At 47.9% G+C, this 15039-nt stretch overlaps 1 protein-coding gene across 8 annotated transcripts in view; it reads left to right on the top strand.

The window, feature by feature from the left end:
• ATXN7L1 (ataxin 7 like 1) overlaps positions 1–15039 on the top strand; it is a 226452-nt gene that overhangs the window by 80845 nt on the left and 130568 nt on the right. For all 8 annotated transcript variants that reach the window (XM_057733552.1, XM_057733560.1, XM_057733550.1 and 5 more), the window contains one exon: positions 3487–3591. In XM_057733552.1, coding sequence (XP_057589535.1) covers positions 3487–3591 — 105 coding nt within the window. The remainder of the gene's footprint in view (positions 1–3486; positions 3592–15039) is intronic.

Here is a 15039-nt window from a genome sequence, read left to right on the forward strand (position 1 = left end):
CACTGAATGAGTTGGGAGACTTGCACAGTTGGCTCTCGAAAGTTGGTACCAGCCCATGTCAACACACCACCATTTTTATTTTTAACTGTGCACTGAAAGTTCTATTTGGGTGGTAAATTGAGGAGGAGGGGAGAATTAATAATAGGATACCTAGCATGATGCCAGGCATAGTAGTTTCCAGTTCTCCCTGGCCTTCCTCCCTCATCCCCAAGAGAAAGCATACTGACTAAGATGTCCTGACCCCCGGGGAAGCGATGGTTCTTCTGAGAAGCTGTGTGCCTTATCTTGCTTCCCATGTGCCAGGCTCTCAGAACCTGGGCAGCCTGTCAAGAAGATTCTAAGGTCTGATCACTGATGAATAGTCAAGCAGGCCAGCAGGTCCTCTCAGTTTCCACAGGAGACAAGCTCTGAGCAGACGTGCATGGTTGGAACTGCCCTGGAGGAAACCAAAAACAGTCCCATTGGAGTGAAGGGCCTCGAGTAGAACACCCTCAGGGTGGGCAGTCTCTGACCAGCCTAACCTTTACCTTCAACTTTCAACCTAGAGATGTGTGTAGGGCGTGGGGGCTCTCCAGGTTCCTGAGGAATACTGAAATGTGTCAGCTGGAGGCCTGAGAGGCCTTGGACAGGTCATCAGGTGTGCATGGCAGAGGTGCAGAGATATGGTCCCCACCCACTACCCCTCAGCCTCCGCATTCCACACAGCTTCCAGCGCAGAGTAGGTGCTCAGGAAACTTTTGCGAATGTTGTTGTTTTGTTTTTTTTTGTTAATGCATTTCTTTCATTCCTTTATAGCCCGATTTATTGCAGAAAGGCTGTAAGGCAGCTTAGGAAATGCAGTTGAATAAATAAACGTCTTAGCCCTTGCCAGCTCCTGGTTTCACATGTTCCTGGATAGAAAATGTGACTAAATCTAAATGAGATGCAAAGTGTTAATAAAGGTTGCCAGTGATTTTTTTTTTTAATTTCTTCTGGCTTTTCTGTATTTTTCAACTGTATCCTCAAAGAACATGGATCACTTTTGTTATTTAAAGCTATATATATATATATATACATATATATATATATATATATACACATTCTAAAAACAATCTGTAAATTAAGAGTAAAGCGAGAGTGGTGTCAGCAGTGTGGGAGCGGGCACGCCCTCTGCGTGCCGGAAGGCTCTGGAGCGAGGGTCCCTGACACGCTGGATGGACCTGGCCTGGGCCTGGCCACGCTGCCGGCCTCTGTCACAGCCGGGTTCTCTCTCAGCCTCTCTTTCCACAGGCCTCCGCCTACCAGGCTCTGACTAATAACGCTCCCCTCCGGTAACGTCTTAGTCAGAATGGAAACAGAGGCGAGTCCTCGAAAGGAAATGACAGGCCGCGCCCGGAGCCACAGATGCTGCAGAGACTCAGTGCGCCTGCGCGCTAGCCTGGCCCGCATCCCGCCGCGGGCGCGCAGGGTCCTAGCACGTGGAACTGGAGGGGACCCGCCAGTGGGGGCCCTTCTCACCCTTCCAGTCCAGCCTCCTCCGGGGCGGGGGTCTTGGCTCCCGGCCGTGTGACAAATGTGTTGATTCCATCTCCGTCTAAGCATCGGGGCTGCGCTGGAAGCATGTGTTGGGTTATAAATGAGCCTTCTCTGCACCAAGAGGAACTCGGCTTCCCTGTGGCCTCGCCCTGCAGCTGGGAGAACCATCGTGCGTCTGGTGGTTTTCGGTAAAGACACAGGTTGAATCTAGAAAATGAGGGTGTGGGGGGCTGGGGAGAGGAAGTTCAGGTCTGTGATGCACGGTCTTTCATGCAGACTGTCTTTCTTGTATTTCCTGTGTCCATCTTGCTCTCAGTGGCCCTGGAGCCAGTCAACTAAGAGAGGCAGGCAGAGTGCCCTCCAGGGTTCTGCCTCCACCCTGTGGTGGGCGAGGAGGTGTGACCACCGGCTTCCTCCAAACTGACCTTCCACCCTCCCCCATCTTTACTGAGATACAATTCACATATACAATTCACCCATTTAAAGCATACAATTCAGTGGTTTGTAGTATGCTCACAGCGTTGTGCAACCATCACCACTATCAATCTTAGAACATTTTTATCACCACCCCCCCCCCCCCCCCCAAGAAACCTGTATTCTTTAGAAGTTATCCTCCAATTCCCTCCAGGGCCCCCAGCCCAAAGCAAGCACTAATCTACTTTCTGTTTCTAAAGCTTTGCCTCTTCTGGACACTTCATATAAATGGAATCATATAATATGTGGCCTTTTGTGACTGGCTTCTTTCACTTAGTATATGTTTTCAAGGTTCATCCATATTGTAGCAAGTGTCAGCACTTCACTCCTTTTTATGGCCAGATAATATTCCATTGTATGGATATATCACATTTTGTTTATGTGCTCAGCTGTTGCTGGGTATCTGGGTTGCTTCCACCCTTGGGCTGTTATGAATAATGCTGCAGTGAACACGCGTGGACAGGTTTTTGTGTGAACCTATGCGGTTGCGTCTCGTAGGCCACATAACTTGTCTTCTAACAGTGTATGTCTGAGTCTGTCACTTCTTTGCTTAGAAACCTTCAGGAGCTTCCCATTGTTCTCAAAGTCATGTTCAAAGTCTGTACCTTGGTCCACAAGGCTTACAGCTTCTGGGCTCCCCTCTTGTTCTTCTTTTCCAGCCAAGAGGTTCTTCGGACACACAGAATCTCCTTCGTTGGCGGACCTGGAACTTTCCTCTCCCTCCCCAGCCTTTTCTTTCTCTAACCTCTCCTCAGGAAAGCCTCTCCAATGCCTGAGACGAGGTTAGGTCCACCTGCCACACACTTTCATGGGACCCTGAACCTCTCCTTCTTAGTAGGTACCACAGTTACAACCAAGTGATGACTTGTGTGATTCTGGTAAATGCTTCTCTTTTGTGCTCCAGCAGAGCAGGGTCCTTGTTCTTGTTCACCAGTTATCCCTGGCACCCAGCATGGTCAGTGCCCGGCACACGTAGGCCCTTGGTAAATCTTTGCCAAATAAAGAATGGATAGTGATGGTGGCCAGCAAGCCCTGGCGTCTCCCACAGGTGATGGGGAACTGAGCACCTGCCGAACCAGGATGACAGCTCTTTCTCTCCCCAGGCCTTCTCGCCCTGTCACTCACCTGAGAGGCTTGTGCTTACGCTGAAATGGGTTTGGGGGAGCTCCCTCCATTCTAAAGTAACTAGAGTCTCATTGGGTCCCAGTTAACCCCGGGGCCCTCTTTCCGGACAGGGTGACTCCCCGTATTATGTGATTCCGGGCAGCCCAGCCCTGCCGTCTGTTTGCAGGGGAAATAGGGAGGGAGTCTCCGAGGCACGGGCTTGCCTGAGAGTGGGGAGCTGCTGTGGGACACACCGTTCCCTTCCGTAGAGGTGATTGCCTTTTTGCGCGTCTTGTTTGAGAGACTGTCCTTGAGGAAATTCCAAGAAGAAACCAGCCACCTTCTGAGACTTGGTTGCTTTTTCAAACAACCTGTTTTCCTTTCCCCCCACAGATATGCACTTGTTTGGCCACTACCCAGCACACGACGACTTCTACCTCGTGGTGTGCAGTGCCTGTAACCAGGTCGTCAAGCCGCAGGTCTTCCAGTCCCACTGCGGTAAGTGGACTCCTGCACTGGCTGACCTCCGACATCGGGGAGAAGCCCTCCCCTGTGGTCTGGCCCTAGGTCTGTCTTAGCCTAAGGCCGTGGGTGAATTCCTCCTGGGGTTCTGCCTCTGCTCTCCGGCTGCCTGCCTTAGGAGCTGCAGTTCCCCTGCCGAAATGCTCAGTCCTGCCGGGACACCAGAGACAAAACCTCCCATGGTTTAGGTAGATGGGTGGTGACCTCTGCAGGTGACAAAGGGGAGGGGTAGTGGTGGCTTGAGGAACCACTCCTGCAGCCTTGCAGCCTGTCATTTGGTTCCCCGAGAGAGAGAGGGTCAGACTGAGTCTCCCGCACTGACACACAGAGGGGGTGGGACCAGGGCGGCCCAGCGAGGGGGCCACTGGGGCGTTGCCCCCAGGAAGTGCATGTCGCAAAGCCACAGGTTCAGCTTCTCCTCTTCCAAGAATCCTTCTTGTTAAACAAAAGCCAGGCTTGTTTGGGAACTCACTTTCCCTCTGTGTTTTTATATCCTTGATGTAAGAAATTCCCTTCAGCTGGTCCACAGCAAATGCTGGCACCCTTCAGCGCAGGTACCGTGGACATCCAACAGATAACACCTACGGGGCTGCTCCCCTCGGAACAAGTAAACTGCTACTGACCTGAGACAGGGCGTGACTTAACCTCTGAGTGGAGGTTTCCTTCTCTTCAAACAGGGCACTGGACCAGCAGGTTTCCAAAACAGTAGTTCCCAGTCTTTCGGTTTAAACTCTCCTCTCTTTTGTTGAACATAGAATCCGAATGCCCTTCTTTACTGTTAAATTTCAAAGCACATTAAATATTGTGCCTAAAAAAAAAAAAAGCAGTTATAACACCAAATACGCTTTTGCAAATTACACGTTTCCCCTTTCTCATGCTCAGCATTTCTTATTTTCCCCCAGCCCTTCAGTTATCACCATTCTGTAATAAATAGGTGTAAAATAAAAGGAGATGAGCTTTTCTAAGCTTTCCAGTAAATGTATTTGGAACTATAGAATAGTTATATATATCCTAATACCACTTATGACTGTATAAAACATTTACATAGTTGCATATATATATATATATATATATATATATATATATATATATAAAACCTGCACCTGTGTGTATTCTGTAGGTGTGTTTGTGTTTATAATATGTAGAAAGAGAATGCAGCCTTCAGGGGCACTTTCTGAGACTTTCTGACCTGCACAGGCATAGAGGCTCTTAGAAAGTGCCATATAAAGAGCTCTGTCAAGAGGCCAGGTCTTCTGCCCCTCCGTCAGCCACCTCTGTGGCTTGGGGATACTTGCTAAACGTCTCAGGGTTTGGTTTCTTCGTCTCTTCCACGAGTGGTGACTTTTATGGGTGCTTCCAGCTCTAACATAAAAGGAGCAAGTCGTGTGCTGGGCACGCGCTGATCTTCTTGCTCAGTGCTCTGTAGCAAATGACCCTCCCTCCTGCCAGGAGGAGGGAAAAGGCCAAACCTCTCCCAGGGAGACAGTCAGAGACCTGGTGGTGATGCTACCAGCTGAGGTGACAGGTAGGGGAGTCAAGAGCGGAGCGATGGAGAGACGATCCCACCCAGCTGGTGGGTCAGGAAGCGCCTGTGGAAGCTCTGTGGCCCCTGCTTTTGTTTTCCTCATGAAGATGCAGAAAGGAATCGTCATTCATTCATTCACGGAATGTGCTGCTGTTCTGGGCACTGGGGTACAGCAGCCAGTGAGATGGACGGGAATCCCATGAGCCGTCACAGCTTTCACTGGGAACTTAATTCACTGCAGGGTCTTTGATGGAAAGAACCTAAAAGGGACCCGGGACCCCACTGTGCCCTGCAGAATTCCACCCGAGGCAAGGCCCCATCTCGCCAATGAAAGAGACCTCTGGGGCTTGGCTCGGCTGAGATATGTGCCTCCCTCTATCCTAGGCCTTTTGGTGCGAGAGCAAGTTGAGCTTAGGAGGAGAGCCGAGGGTTTTGTGGCCATCTGTTCTGAGCAGAGGCAGTAAATTAGTTTGGGGGTTTGGGGTTACCGATCTCATTACCCGAAGCCCAGACCCTATTGAGCTTCTTGCTGACCCAGCTGAGAAGCGGCGATGGGGACACGGCCACAGCTCAGCAGATGGAGGCCCCTAAGCCTCCCTCGTCTTTCAGGTGCATGTCCCACGGATTCCCAGCCCACATTTACCAAGAGCAGGAGAATGCAAGGCAGAGCTCAGAGCCAGAGCAATGCTTCAGCAGCAGTGAAGATTTCTTAGTCGCCCTGAGAATTCCTCCTATAGTGCCATGGCATTTTCTTTTTTGCTCTCTTACCTCCTATGACTAGCCTTGCTGTAATCAACAGGTTAATGAGAATGGCACTGTGCTAAGTGCCAGGCACTGTGCTATGTGCTTTCCTTATCTTTGAACACATAATCCTCTCAACACCCCCATGAAGTAGCTGCCAGTATGACCCCCATTTTGAACTTGAGGAAGCTAAGGCTTAGGAGTGTCTTGCCCAGGATCACAAAGCTGAGCTGAGGTGTAGACCCTGACTTTGAACACAGGCAGCATTGCTCCAGAGCGAAGGAAGTGTGTGCTTTGTCTGCTTGCTTAGCCATTGTCCCTCACTGCCTCGCTGCGTGGGTCACATGCTCTTCTTGCCCCAGCCCAAACTGCAAGGCTGCCTCACTTCCTGAAGCCAGGTAGCACACCCTCGTACGGGGCTTCACACGCCATGTTGTTAGCAGCAGAGCTTTCTCTCCAGTGGAGTCTCATCTGCAGAACCCCAACATGCGTATAGATGCCCCGCAGAGCCGAGGGGGCTGAAGTGGTGGGGGGGCTCCCGCTCCACCTCCCTGGCCTACTCCTGGCCTCCCAACCCACCAGGGCGCCTCAGAACAGCATCTGAAGTTTGTTAAAATGGAGAGAACATGGGCTTTGGAGGCAGACAAAACAATTCACCTGACTCTCCCATTAACTGCATGACCTCGGGCAGGTGGCCTCCTGTCTCTACACCTGGTCTGTAAAATGGGTGCTCTGCCTGCCTCGGGGGTTGGTGGTGCAGAATGACTGGTGAGAGGCGCCTTCCTGCAGGTGCACCCAGAACAGCGGTTCATTCTTCTTCTCCCCGTGGCATCTCCCCATGGCCACCAGCGGATGTGATTCATCCCTCTTTGTATCCATAGAGCTCTGTTCTCCTGGGCCTCCCACCTTCTGCCGTGCACTTCACTTATCTGTCAACTGTCTCAGCACATCCACTGGCTTCTAGGATGCTCTCAGGACCAGGGATGCGCTGTTTCAGCTCTGCATTCCCAGCACCCAGAAACGAACGCATCACTGCCGGCCCCAGCTCAGGGAGGCAGAGCCAAGGTGCAGTGGGAGGGACACAGGCCGGGGGCCAGATCCCAGCTTGGCCTCTCCCAACCCTAGGGCCCTGGACGTGTCACCTTTTTAAATGACAGGGGACTGGACTATGTATTCTCTTGGAAACTTGCTCTTTCTCAGCACCTGTGATTCAGCTCCTGATTTTAAGGATCACAGAGAGATGGGAGCATAGCATCCTTCAAGATTTCAGTGGCCTGATTAAGTTAAGTGAAAAAAGTGTGTGTGTGTGTGTGTGTGTGTGTGTGTATTTAGGCAGTTGGTTCTGAGGACTTTGGAGGTTGACAGTAACGTGAAACTGTGAAAACCATTGTGTAAAAATCATGAATTTTGGAGTCAAACAGATCCGAGTTACTAGCTGTGAGACCTTGGGCTAATTACATGACCTTTCTGAGCCTTATTTTCCTCTAAAATGAAGGCCATAGTTCCTGCCTTGCAGAGTTACTATGAGGAACAGAGATAGAGTTTCCTGGCACATAGTAAGGAAATAAAGGGTAGCTATTATTGTCAATAAAGTGTGGCTATTTTTTATTAAGTTGAATGTTTCTTATGAAAAATGGGAAAACCAATTCAGTCAAGTGCTTCCTGCCTTCGTTTCTCGCCCCGTCTCGGGGGATGTGCGCATGGAGGTCAGCCTGCGGACTCTGGCCTGTGATTCATCTTCAGCTTCCCACACTCTTGGAGGCAGGACTTGTCGGCCTGAAGATGATTACATTGCCAGGAGTCCTGAGGATCCGCCTTTATGAGTATGGTTTACGTTCGCATTGGGCCCCAGTGTCAGCTGCTTTAGAAACACCATAAAGCTCCCAGTATCTCTCTGGGGTCCCTGCCAAGGTCCATCCGGCCTTGGCCACCTTCTGGTATGGGGGTCACGTGAAGCCCCACTCCCAGGACTGGCTGCTTTCCTGTTGCTCCTGACTTTGTGCCCCAAGCTGGTGTCCCCCGATGTAAAAAGCAGGCGTGCCCACTGCTCAGGAGACCCTCTGCTTGGTGTGGGGGTGGGGCTCCCTGAAGGCCACTTTCTGTGCCACCCCACCTGTGTGGGCCCCTTCGGTCTATTTCCTCTGTACAAGGGCCCTTTAGATGCTTTTTAAACCTCTACCCAGGAGATCTAGGATTTTGAGGAATGCGTTTGTTTCTAAAGCCCCTTAGGTGAGTTGATGAGGTTATTTAGGCATAGTGGTAGAAAAGGGGGAAACAGAAAAAGCCTCGCTGTGGGCGACCTGATCCCACTCAGCAGGCGTCCCTGTGCCATGAAGCTGTCCAGCCCAACTTGTGGCTTGATGCATTGACACGATGTAGGAGCCTCGTGATTGGCAATAGGCTCTCTGGGGTCAGTCTGCTTAAAGTTCCAGCTCTACCACTTATTAGCTGTGTGACCTTGGGCAGGTTACTTTGCCTCTCTGTGCTTCAGTCTCATTCTTAGAAAGGGATCGTAGTTTATCTCATGAGATCGTTGTGATAATTAAAGGAACTCACACGTGGAAAGTACTTAGCACAGTGGTGGAACAAAGTTTGCTTTAAAAAAAAAAAGTTAAGCTATCATTAACCAAGTGATAAGCTACAGAGATTTATAGTGAAATCTTGCCCAAAGGATATTCACTGATGATTACTGTGGAGTGTGAGGGTGTCATCTGTGACTCTTGCTCTTGTGTCAGTACTGTGGGTCCCAACCTCAGCCCAGAGAGAGTGCTATTGCCATTTTTTCCGAAAAGAATCCTCTGTGTGTGGTGTGTGTGTGTGTGTGTGTGTGTGTGTGTGTGTGGTGTGTGTGTGTGTGTGTGTGTGTGTGTGTGTGTGTGTGTGTGTGTGTGTGTGTGTGTGTGTAGGGGGTTCCATCTGTGTGCACAAGTCTGTATATAAGCTCAAAACTAGGGAATTCCCTGGTGGTGTGGTGGTTAGGACTCTGCCCTCACTGCCGAGGGCCCAGGTTCAATGCCTGGTTGGGGAACTAAGATCCACATACAAGCCATGTGTCGCAGCTGGAAAAAAAAGCCTAACAAAACTCGAAGCTAGGAAGTAGAAGGTACCTACGATGGAAAAATATTTTTATTACTTTTAGTAGTTGCATATGTTTAATCACTTTGAACTATTGTAAATAAAGTGGCAAATGATAGGTAGATCCAAGCTATGGTTTTGTAATTGGGTTGTACATTTATGAAGTTGTGTGATTTGCCTAAATGAAAGGAGTAAGATGTTTTTCTGTCCTTATCTCCTAGTATATTTACATAATGAACTACCATAAAGAATAGTTTCTCAGCAGCAGCACTGTTAACATTCAGGGCTGGATAATTCTGTTATGGGGGCATCCTGTATGTTGTAGGATGTGCAGCAGCTTCCCTGGCTTTTATCCACTAGATGCCAGTAGCAGCCGCCACCCCCAGTCATGACAGAGAAATCTGTCTCCAGGAATTGCCAGTGTCCGCTAAGGGACAGAATGGCCCCCAGTTGAAAACCACTGCCATAAAATATAACATCTCCATTTGTCATATATTTTGTGCTTTTCTATATGTAAGTTTTCCTCCACATTCAAATGAGTGTGTGTACATGGGCACACTAAGCCCCGAGAGAACTTCTTTGGAATCACATGGCAGCGTGTAGAAAGTTTACTATTTCAACCTCCACAGAGCTGGTCATCAGGATAACTTCCCCATGAGAGTCATATTCAAAGCATAAAACAAGATACATTGCAGAAGTCCATGAAGTTGCAGTCCTTCCCACCTCAAAATCAAAAAAGGGGAAAAAATGGCAAAAGAAATAACACACCCTTATACACAGATCCTTTGGAATTTTTCAGCCACATTAGGTCCTTGCCCTCCAAGCAGAGAACCATACGGCCCCACACCCCATCCATCAGACAGAGATAATCCTTGGATGTCACTGCTACTTGAAGTCTACATATGTTAGAAGCAAAGAACCTAGATGTCATTCTGTAGACAAGAGAGGATTAATTTTTGTCCCTCTTTCTCAGAGAGGGCTTTTTATTCCCTTTTCTGATTATATTTTTGAATGCCCTTCAAGTAGCTATTTTGCATGTTGATGGTGATGCAGTAGAATTTAATGAACTGTGAGCTAAAGCAGAGGGGCTGAGCCGCAAAATAAATGAGTGGCAGCGACTGGCTCCTGCAGGCTGGCACCTCCATCCCTCCCGTGCACATCCAGATGCCGATTCTGGGTGGGTACCAAGAGCAGCAGAGCCCAGCAGTGCCACACATGGAAGCCTCATTAATGAGGTTCCAGGGTTTCCTTCAATTGTTCTTTTTATTTTGGCTCTCTCCAGGTGACCTCTAGTTGAGGAGGAAACAAACCATTTGTGCTTTTGAGCCCTAGAGAAAGTCAGTCCCTCCCAACGTCAGTGTCCCCAGGCTTCCCAGGTATTATCTGGGCTAATTATCCTGCCAGAGCTTCCTTTCTGAAGGTGTAGATTGCCACAGAGCAGGGCTGGAGGTTTTGGTCAATTAAGTTGGATTTGTTTGTTGAGATTAAATTTCTGTTGTTGTTATTGTGAGTTGTCTTTTATGAGACTAGATTATTTACACCAGAGACGTATAAAATAATTAAAGGAAATTGGTCTCATCGAACATATTCTTTGTCAAGTCTGACAGTATTAACTAATAAGATTTGGCAAGAGCGAGTGAATCTGTGCAAACTTAATTTTGTTAGCGGGATTCTTTTTTAACCTTAATTTGATGAATGTATCCCTGATCTAGAATGAACTCCTGGCTTGGTAGATCTTTGGGGCCCCTTACAATCAGAAACAGTGTCTGCTATTGCTGCTTTCTTACTTCAACTCCATTGTCCCTGGTAAGGTGCAGTCATACGACAGATCCTAAGGAAATCCCTATAATTGATCCTAAGAAGATCCCTAAGGGGAAAAAATCACAGACTGACTAACAAATGGTTCTTCATGAAACCAAGCATTACAACTGAAAGAATCTACAACAAAGTAGGACCGCATTTTGTTCCACATCAAATATTTTGAACTTGCTGCTCCTCAAATTAGAATTAAAGGTGTGTCTAGACTATAGCAGCTTGACCTGGTCCCAAACCCTGGCTCTTCTTTTTCCTCTGGTAATGGAAGAAAAAAATACCAACAACAACAATAATAATAAAGCAAACGTACTTAGTGAGCACTTACATATGCTAAGCTTTTTGTTATTTAATCCTATTCCCATCCTAAGGTGCTATGATCATATTATCCCTGTCTCATACCCAAGGACAGGGAGACTCAGAGGATTTAAGAAATTTCCTCACGATCAGACTGATGTAAATGGCAGATTCCAACCTATGCCTGATTCTAGATCACTTTAACCACTGTACTGGTTCCGTGTTTTGGATCTCAGACTCCCTGCAACAACGTAACTAAACTTCCATACAGAAAGGTTGTTTTGGTCCCTTGTAGGATGCTGGGGACTAAATGACAGGTGCTTGGAGGCCCCTGAGCTCCTTGTCTCTTTCTTGTCTTTCTAACCTATACCACTGATCTTGTCTGCTTTTGGCATAGGTGAAGAACTTGGGCACAATTTTGAGGGAAGTCGGAAGGGAAGAATAAATCAGTTACAGCGAATGTGTTAAGAGCCACAGAATTTGGATAGACCTTTAAATATCAAAGGGTAAAAAGAAGCAAGCTTGCAGAAGAGGCGGAGTGGGTACCAACATCAGTTTTGCCTTTAGTTTCTTGTTCATCCCCAGTAAAAGCAGATCCATGAGACACCACACACCCCCACCACACAGCAGATGATTTCCTCTAAATTCAGTGGAATTCCCTTATCTTGCGTGTTTCTGTGAATTGGGTAAAATTTTACAAGTAAACAAATAGCAGGACTTCTGTAGCAGTCCAGTGGTTAAGACTCCCATGCTTCCACTGCAGGGGGCACGGGTTTGATCCCTGGTTGGGGAACTAAGATCCTGCACACCACGCAGTGCGGCCAAGAAAAAAAAAAAAGATCTTCATATCTTCATAACTTTAGTATTATTAAATTCATCTTTAATTGAAAAAAGAAAAAAAAAACCTACTTATAATCTCATTCAAGCCTGTTTCTTGAAGGCTGAATCTTTTGGATTACCTTCTTCAGAGTCCCATAGCTTTGATTCATTCATTTATTTGAAAAATATTTATTGAGCACCTACTGTATGCCAGGCATGGTTCTAGTGCTGCAGATACAGTAGTGAACAAGACAAGAGTGTGGCTTTCTCGAAGCCTATGTTCTGGTGGGTTAAATAATGTAAACAAAACAATCGAGCCATAGGAAGAGGACACCAGGTGAGGTGTGTTTGAGGGCTTCAGAAAAGTGGGTGGGACCTGTACTGTAGAGCACTGTAGGGCAAAGCCCAGAGTTTGGGCTTCAATTCTGGGTGTGGTGAGAAGACACGGGAAGACCCTGCATGAAGGAGAGACATATAGTCTGGTTTGTGCTTTTAGAAGGTCACTGTGGCTGCTTGGAGCCTGGGAGACCTCGCAGGGGCTGATGCATAGCTGTGCAGATGGATAGCAAAGGATAAACCTGAGATCTCTCTTGGAAATGTAGCTGACAGCACTTGCTGATAGATTGAATTGGGAAAGGGAGAGGTCAGCATTTTAGTTAGAAGGGAAATGGCCAGTGACCGGGTAGGAAAAGCTGCAGAGGATGACAACATGGGAGCCAAGAGAAGAAAGCGTTTTGTAGAGCTAGTCAAATGCCAAGTGGTTGAGTGAGAGGAGAAAAGAGAAGAGGTCACTAGATTTGCCACCAAAGGTTGCTGTTGACCTTGACAATAGCCATTTTAATATCTTGGATTTAAAAAAAAAAATTATTGGAGTATAGTTGATTTACAATGTGGTGTTCGCTTCAGGTGTAGGGATTTTTTTTCTAAGTGCAGGTGACTTCATTTTTACATCACTGATAGACCTCTCTTTAGGCTAGCAACACCCTACGTGTTTTTCCACATTTCTGGTGAGCTCAGCTACCACCCAACTAAATTGTCAGCTAGTCCCTGTGCACCTGACATCCCCTCGTCCTACGGCATCAATCACTGTACAGCAGAATCACCTGTGAGTGCTAGGCACTGAGCGCCCACGGACTGAGACTGTGTCTTCTGCATCCCTGAGTCCCAGCCTGGAGCACATTTCCTGACTTGGTGCACAGGCGGGGAGAAGGAAGGACTCCTCCAATCCCAATTCACGTGCTCTTGGCACTCCCCGCTTCCCCAGCATTCGCATATGTGACAGCCATTGCAAACGCTCATGTACGTATCCACCCCCTTGCACACACATGCACGGACACCCCCCCCAGACTAGGAGTTTCAAGGAGCCTTGTCATCCGTGCTCACCATTGTGTTCCCTGAGTTAACATGGTGAGTGCTGGATCTACCGTTGGTGCTCGATGCACTTTTTAAAAAATGAATCTTGGAAGAAAGGAGGGAGAAAGCAAGTATGGAAGGAAAATTGGCTTCCCAGTTGTGAATAAGCCAAATTTCACAGGTAAGCGAGGACATGCGTTTAGAAGATGTTGATCCTTCAAAGAGAATGACCGTCTCTGTTCATATACAGCCGGAGAGGCTGATGCAGGGGAGCCGTCCTTCCTCGCTGAGCACTGGTGAGGCTGCTGCTTCGATCCCTGACCACAGCTGAGTTCTGGAAGGCTGTCATTGTAACATAACCGCTGGCTTCTGACTCATCGCTGGCTTGTCCTCGCTGTACGGGCTGCTTCATTCCATTCCTCAGAGCTGTATCAACCGAGGAAAATTAGGGGAACAGCCATCGCTTTATTTAAATCCGAGCAAAGAATGTTGCCAGCACCGATTCAAAAGGTCATTTTGGAATTGTCCCCATCTGGAGCAATGAGCAGAGCAGGGTTTCCCAAGCAGTGTTCCCTCCGTGGGGTAGTGCATCCGTGCTCTGAGAGCTGGAGCTTGGGCCCATGCACACAGTTGGGAATGACCACGTGCCAGATTCCCCTCTGGAGGTTCTCAGCAGCTATTAGCCCATCAAAGCACTCAGAGGTCTTGCAGTAAAAAAACAAAAACACATCTCTTTCGCTTTAGAGTCCCATCGCTCTTAATGTATGAGAATTCAGCCGCATGCACTGGGATGATGATAAGAATAATGCACTTTTTTGGGTTAATAATGTAGTCCTACATACAAGCCCATTCTTTCACCTAGTGTCCGAGCAGAGAATCAGAGATCGTCTCCAGTCCCGGAGGAGAAACTGACCGTGGAGAAAGCCCCATCCCCAAAGCATATCTACCATACTTTATGTATGGAAGGCTTTTCAAGGGTGGTTTTGATTATCCATCGTTTTCACTTCATGCCCTGATGCTTACAACCCAACTCCCATCCACACTGCCACTCCGCCATCACAGTTTTTCTTTGGGAAGAGCCTCTGGAGTATTCGCTTATGAAGCTGACTCTGAGTGCTTTGCCTGGGGTCACTGAGGGATCCCTCCCAAAGTGTCACATGCGAGGCACCGTATATAGGCTCACCTTGGGGGTGCTGGTTGGGGGCGGGGGATGTCTCTAAAGAAGGTTCCGAGCCCTATTGTTTCTAAAGTCCAAGTGCTTCTTCCCATATCATGTGTATGTTTCTCTCTCTAGAAAAGGTGCTGGTAAATTGATGTGGCCTCTTACAATCAGTGGCATCCTGGAATCAAGGAAATACTGTAGTGAGGAGTTTGCCCAGGACCTTTCCTCTGCTCTTTCACGGGCCAGGCACTTCTGGAAAATGAGTGCGAATTGGGGAATTGCTATGTAGGAGGCACATGGGAAGTAAATACATCTGGGGGAAAATGTAAATTGAGGGAAGTAAATGATGAAAGAATAAGTAAACAATTTCACTATGATGAATCTTTCTTCACGTGGAATGAATAATCTTTTTTTTTTTCCAGAGAAAGCACCTCTAGTCTGTGTTTTATAAAACTGGAACTCCGGGTGTCTGTCCAGGGTTTTGTTTCTCACTAACCCTGTTGTTTGTTTATTAGCATCATAGATGCTTTGCTCTTCTCTCCCAGGAATTATTTCTTCAAATTCCTGAGGCTTCTCCAGAGGTGCATTTTTCTGAAATGAGTATGGCTTCCCTCGTGGGGTGGCTGTGATTTTCTGCTCG

Source organism: Hippopotamus amphibius, chromosome 4, assembly GCF_030028045.1.
Source record: "Hippopotamus amphibius kiboko isolate mHipAmp2 chromosome 4, mHipAmp2.hap2, whole genome shotgun sequence".
NCBI lineage: Eukaryota > Metazoa > Chordata > Mammalia > Artiodactyla > Hippopotamidae > Hippopotamus > Hippopotamus amphibius.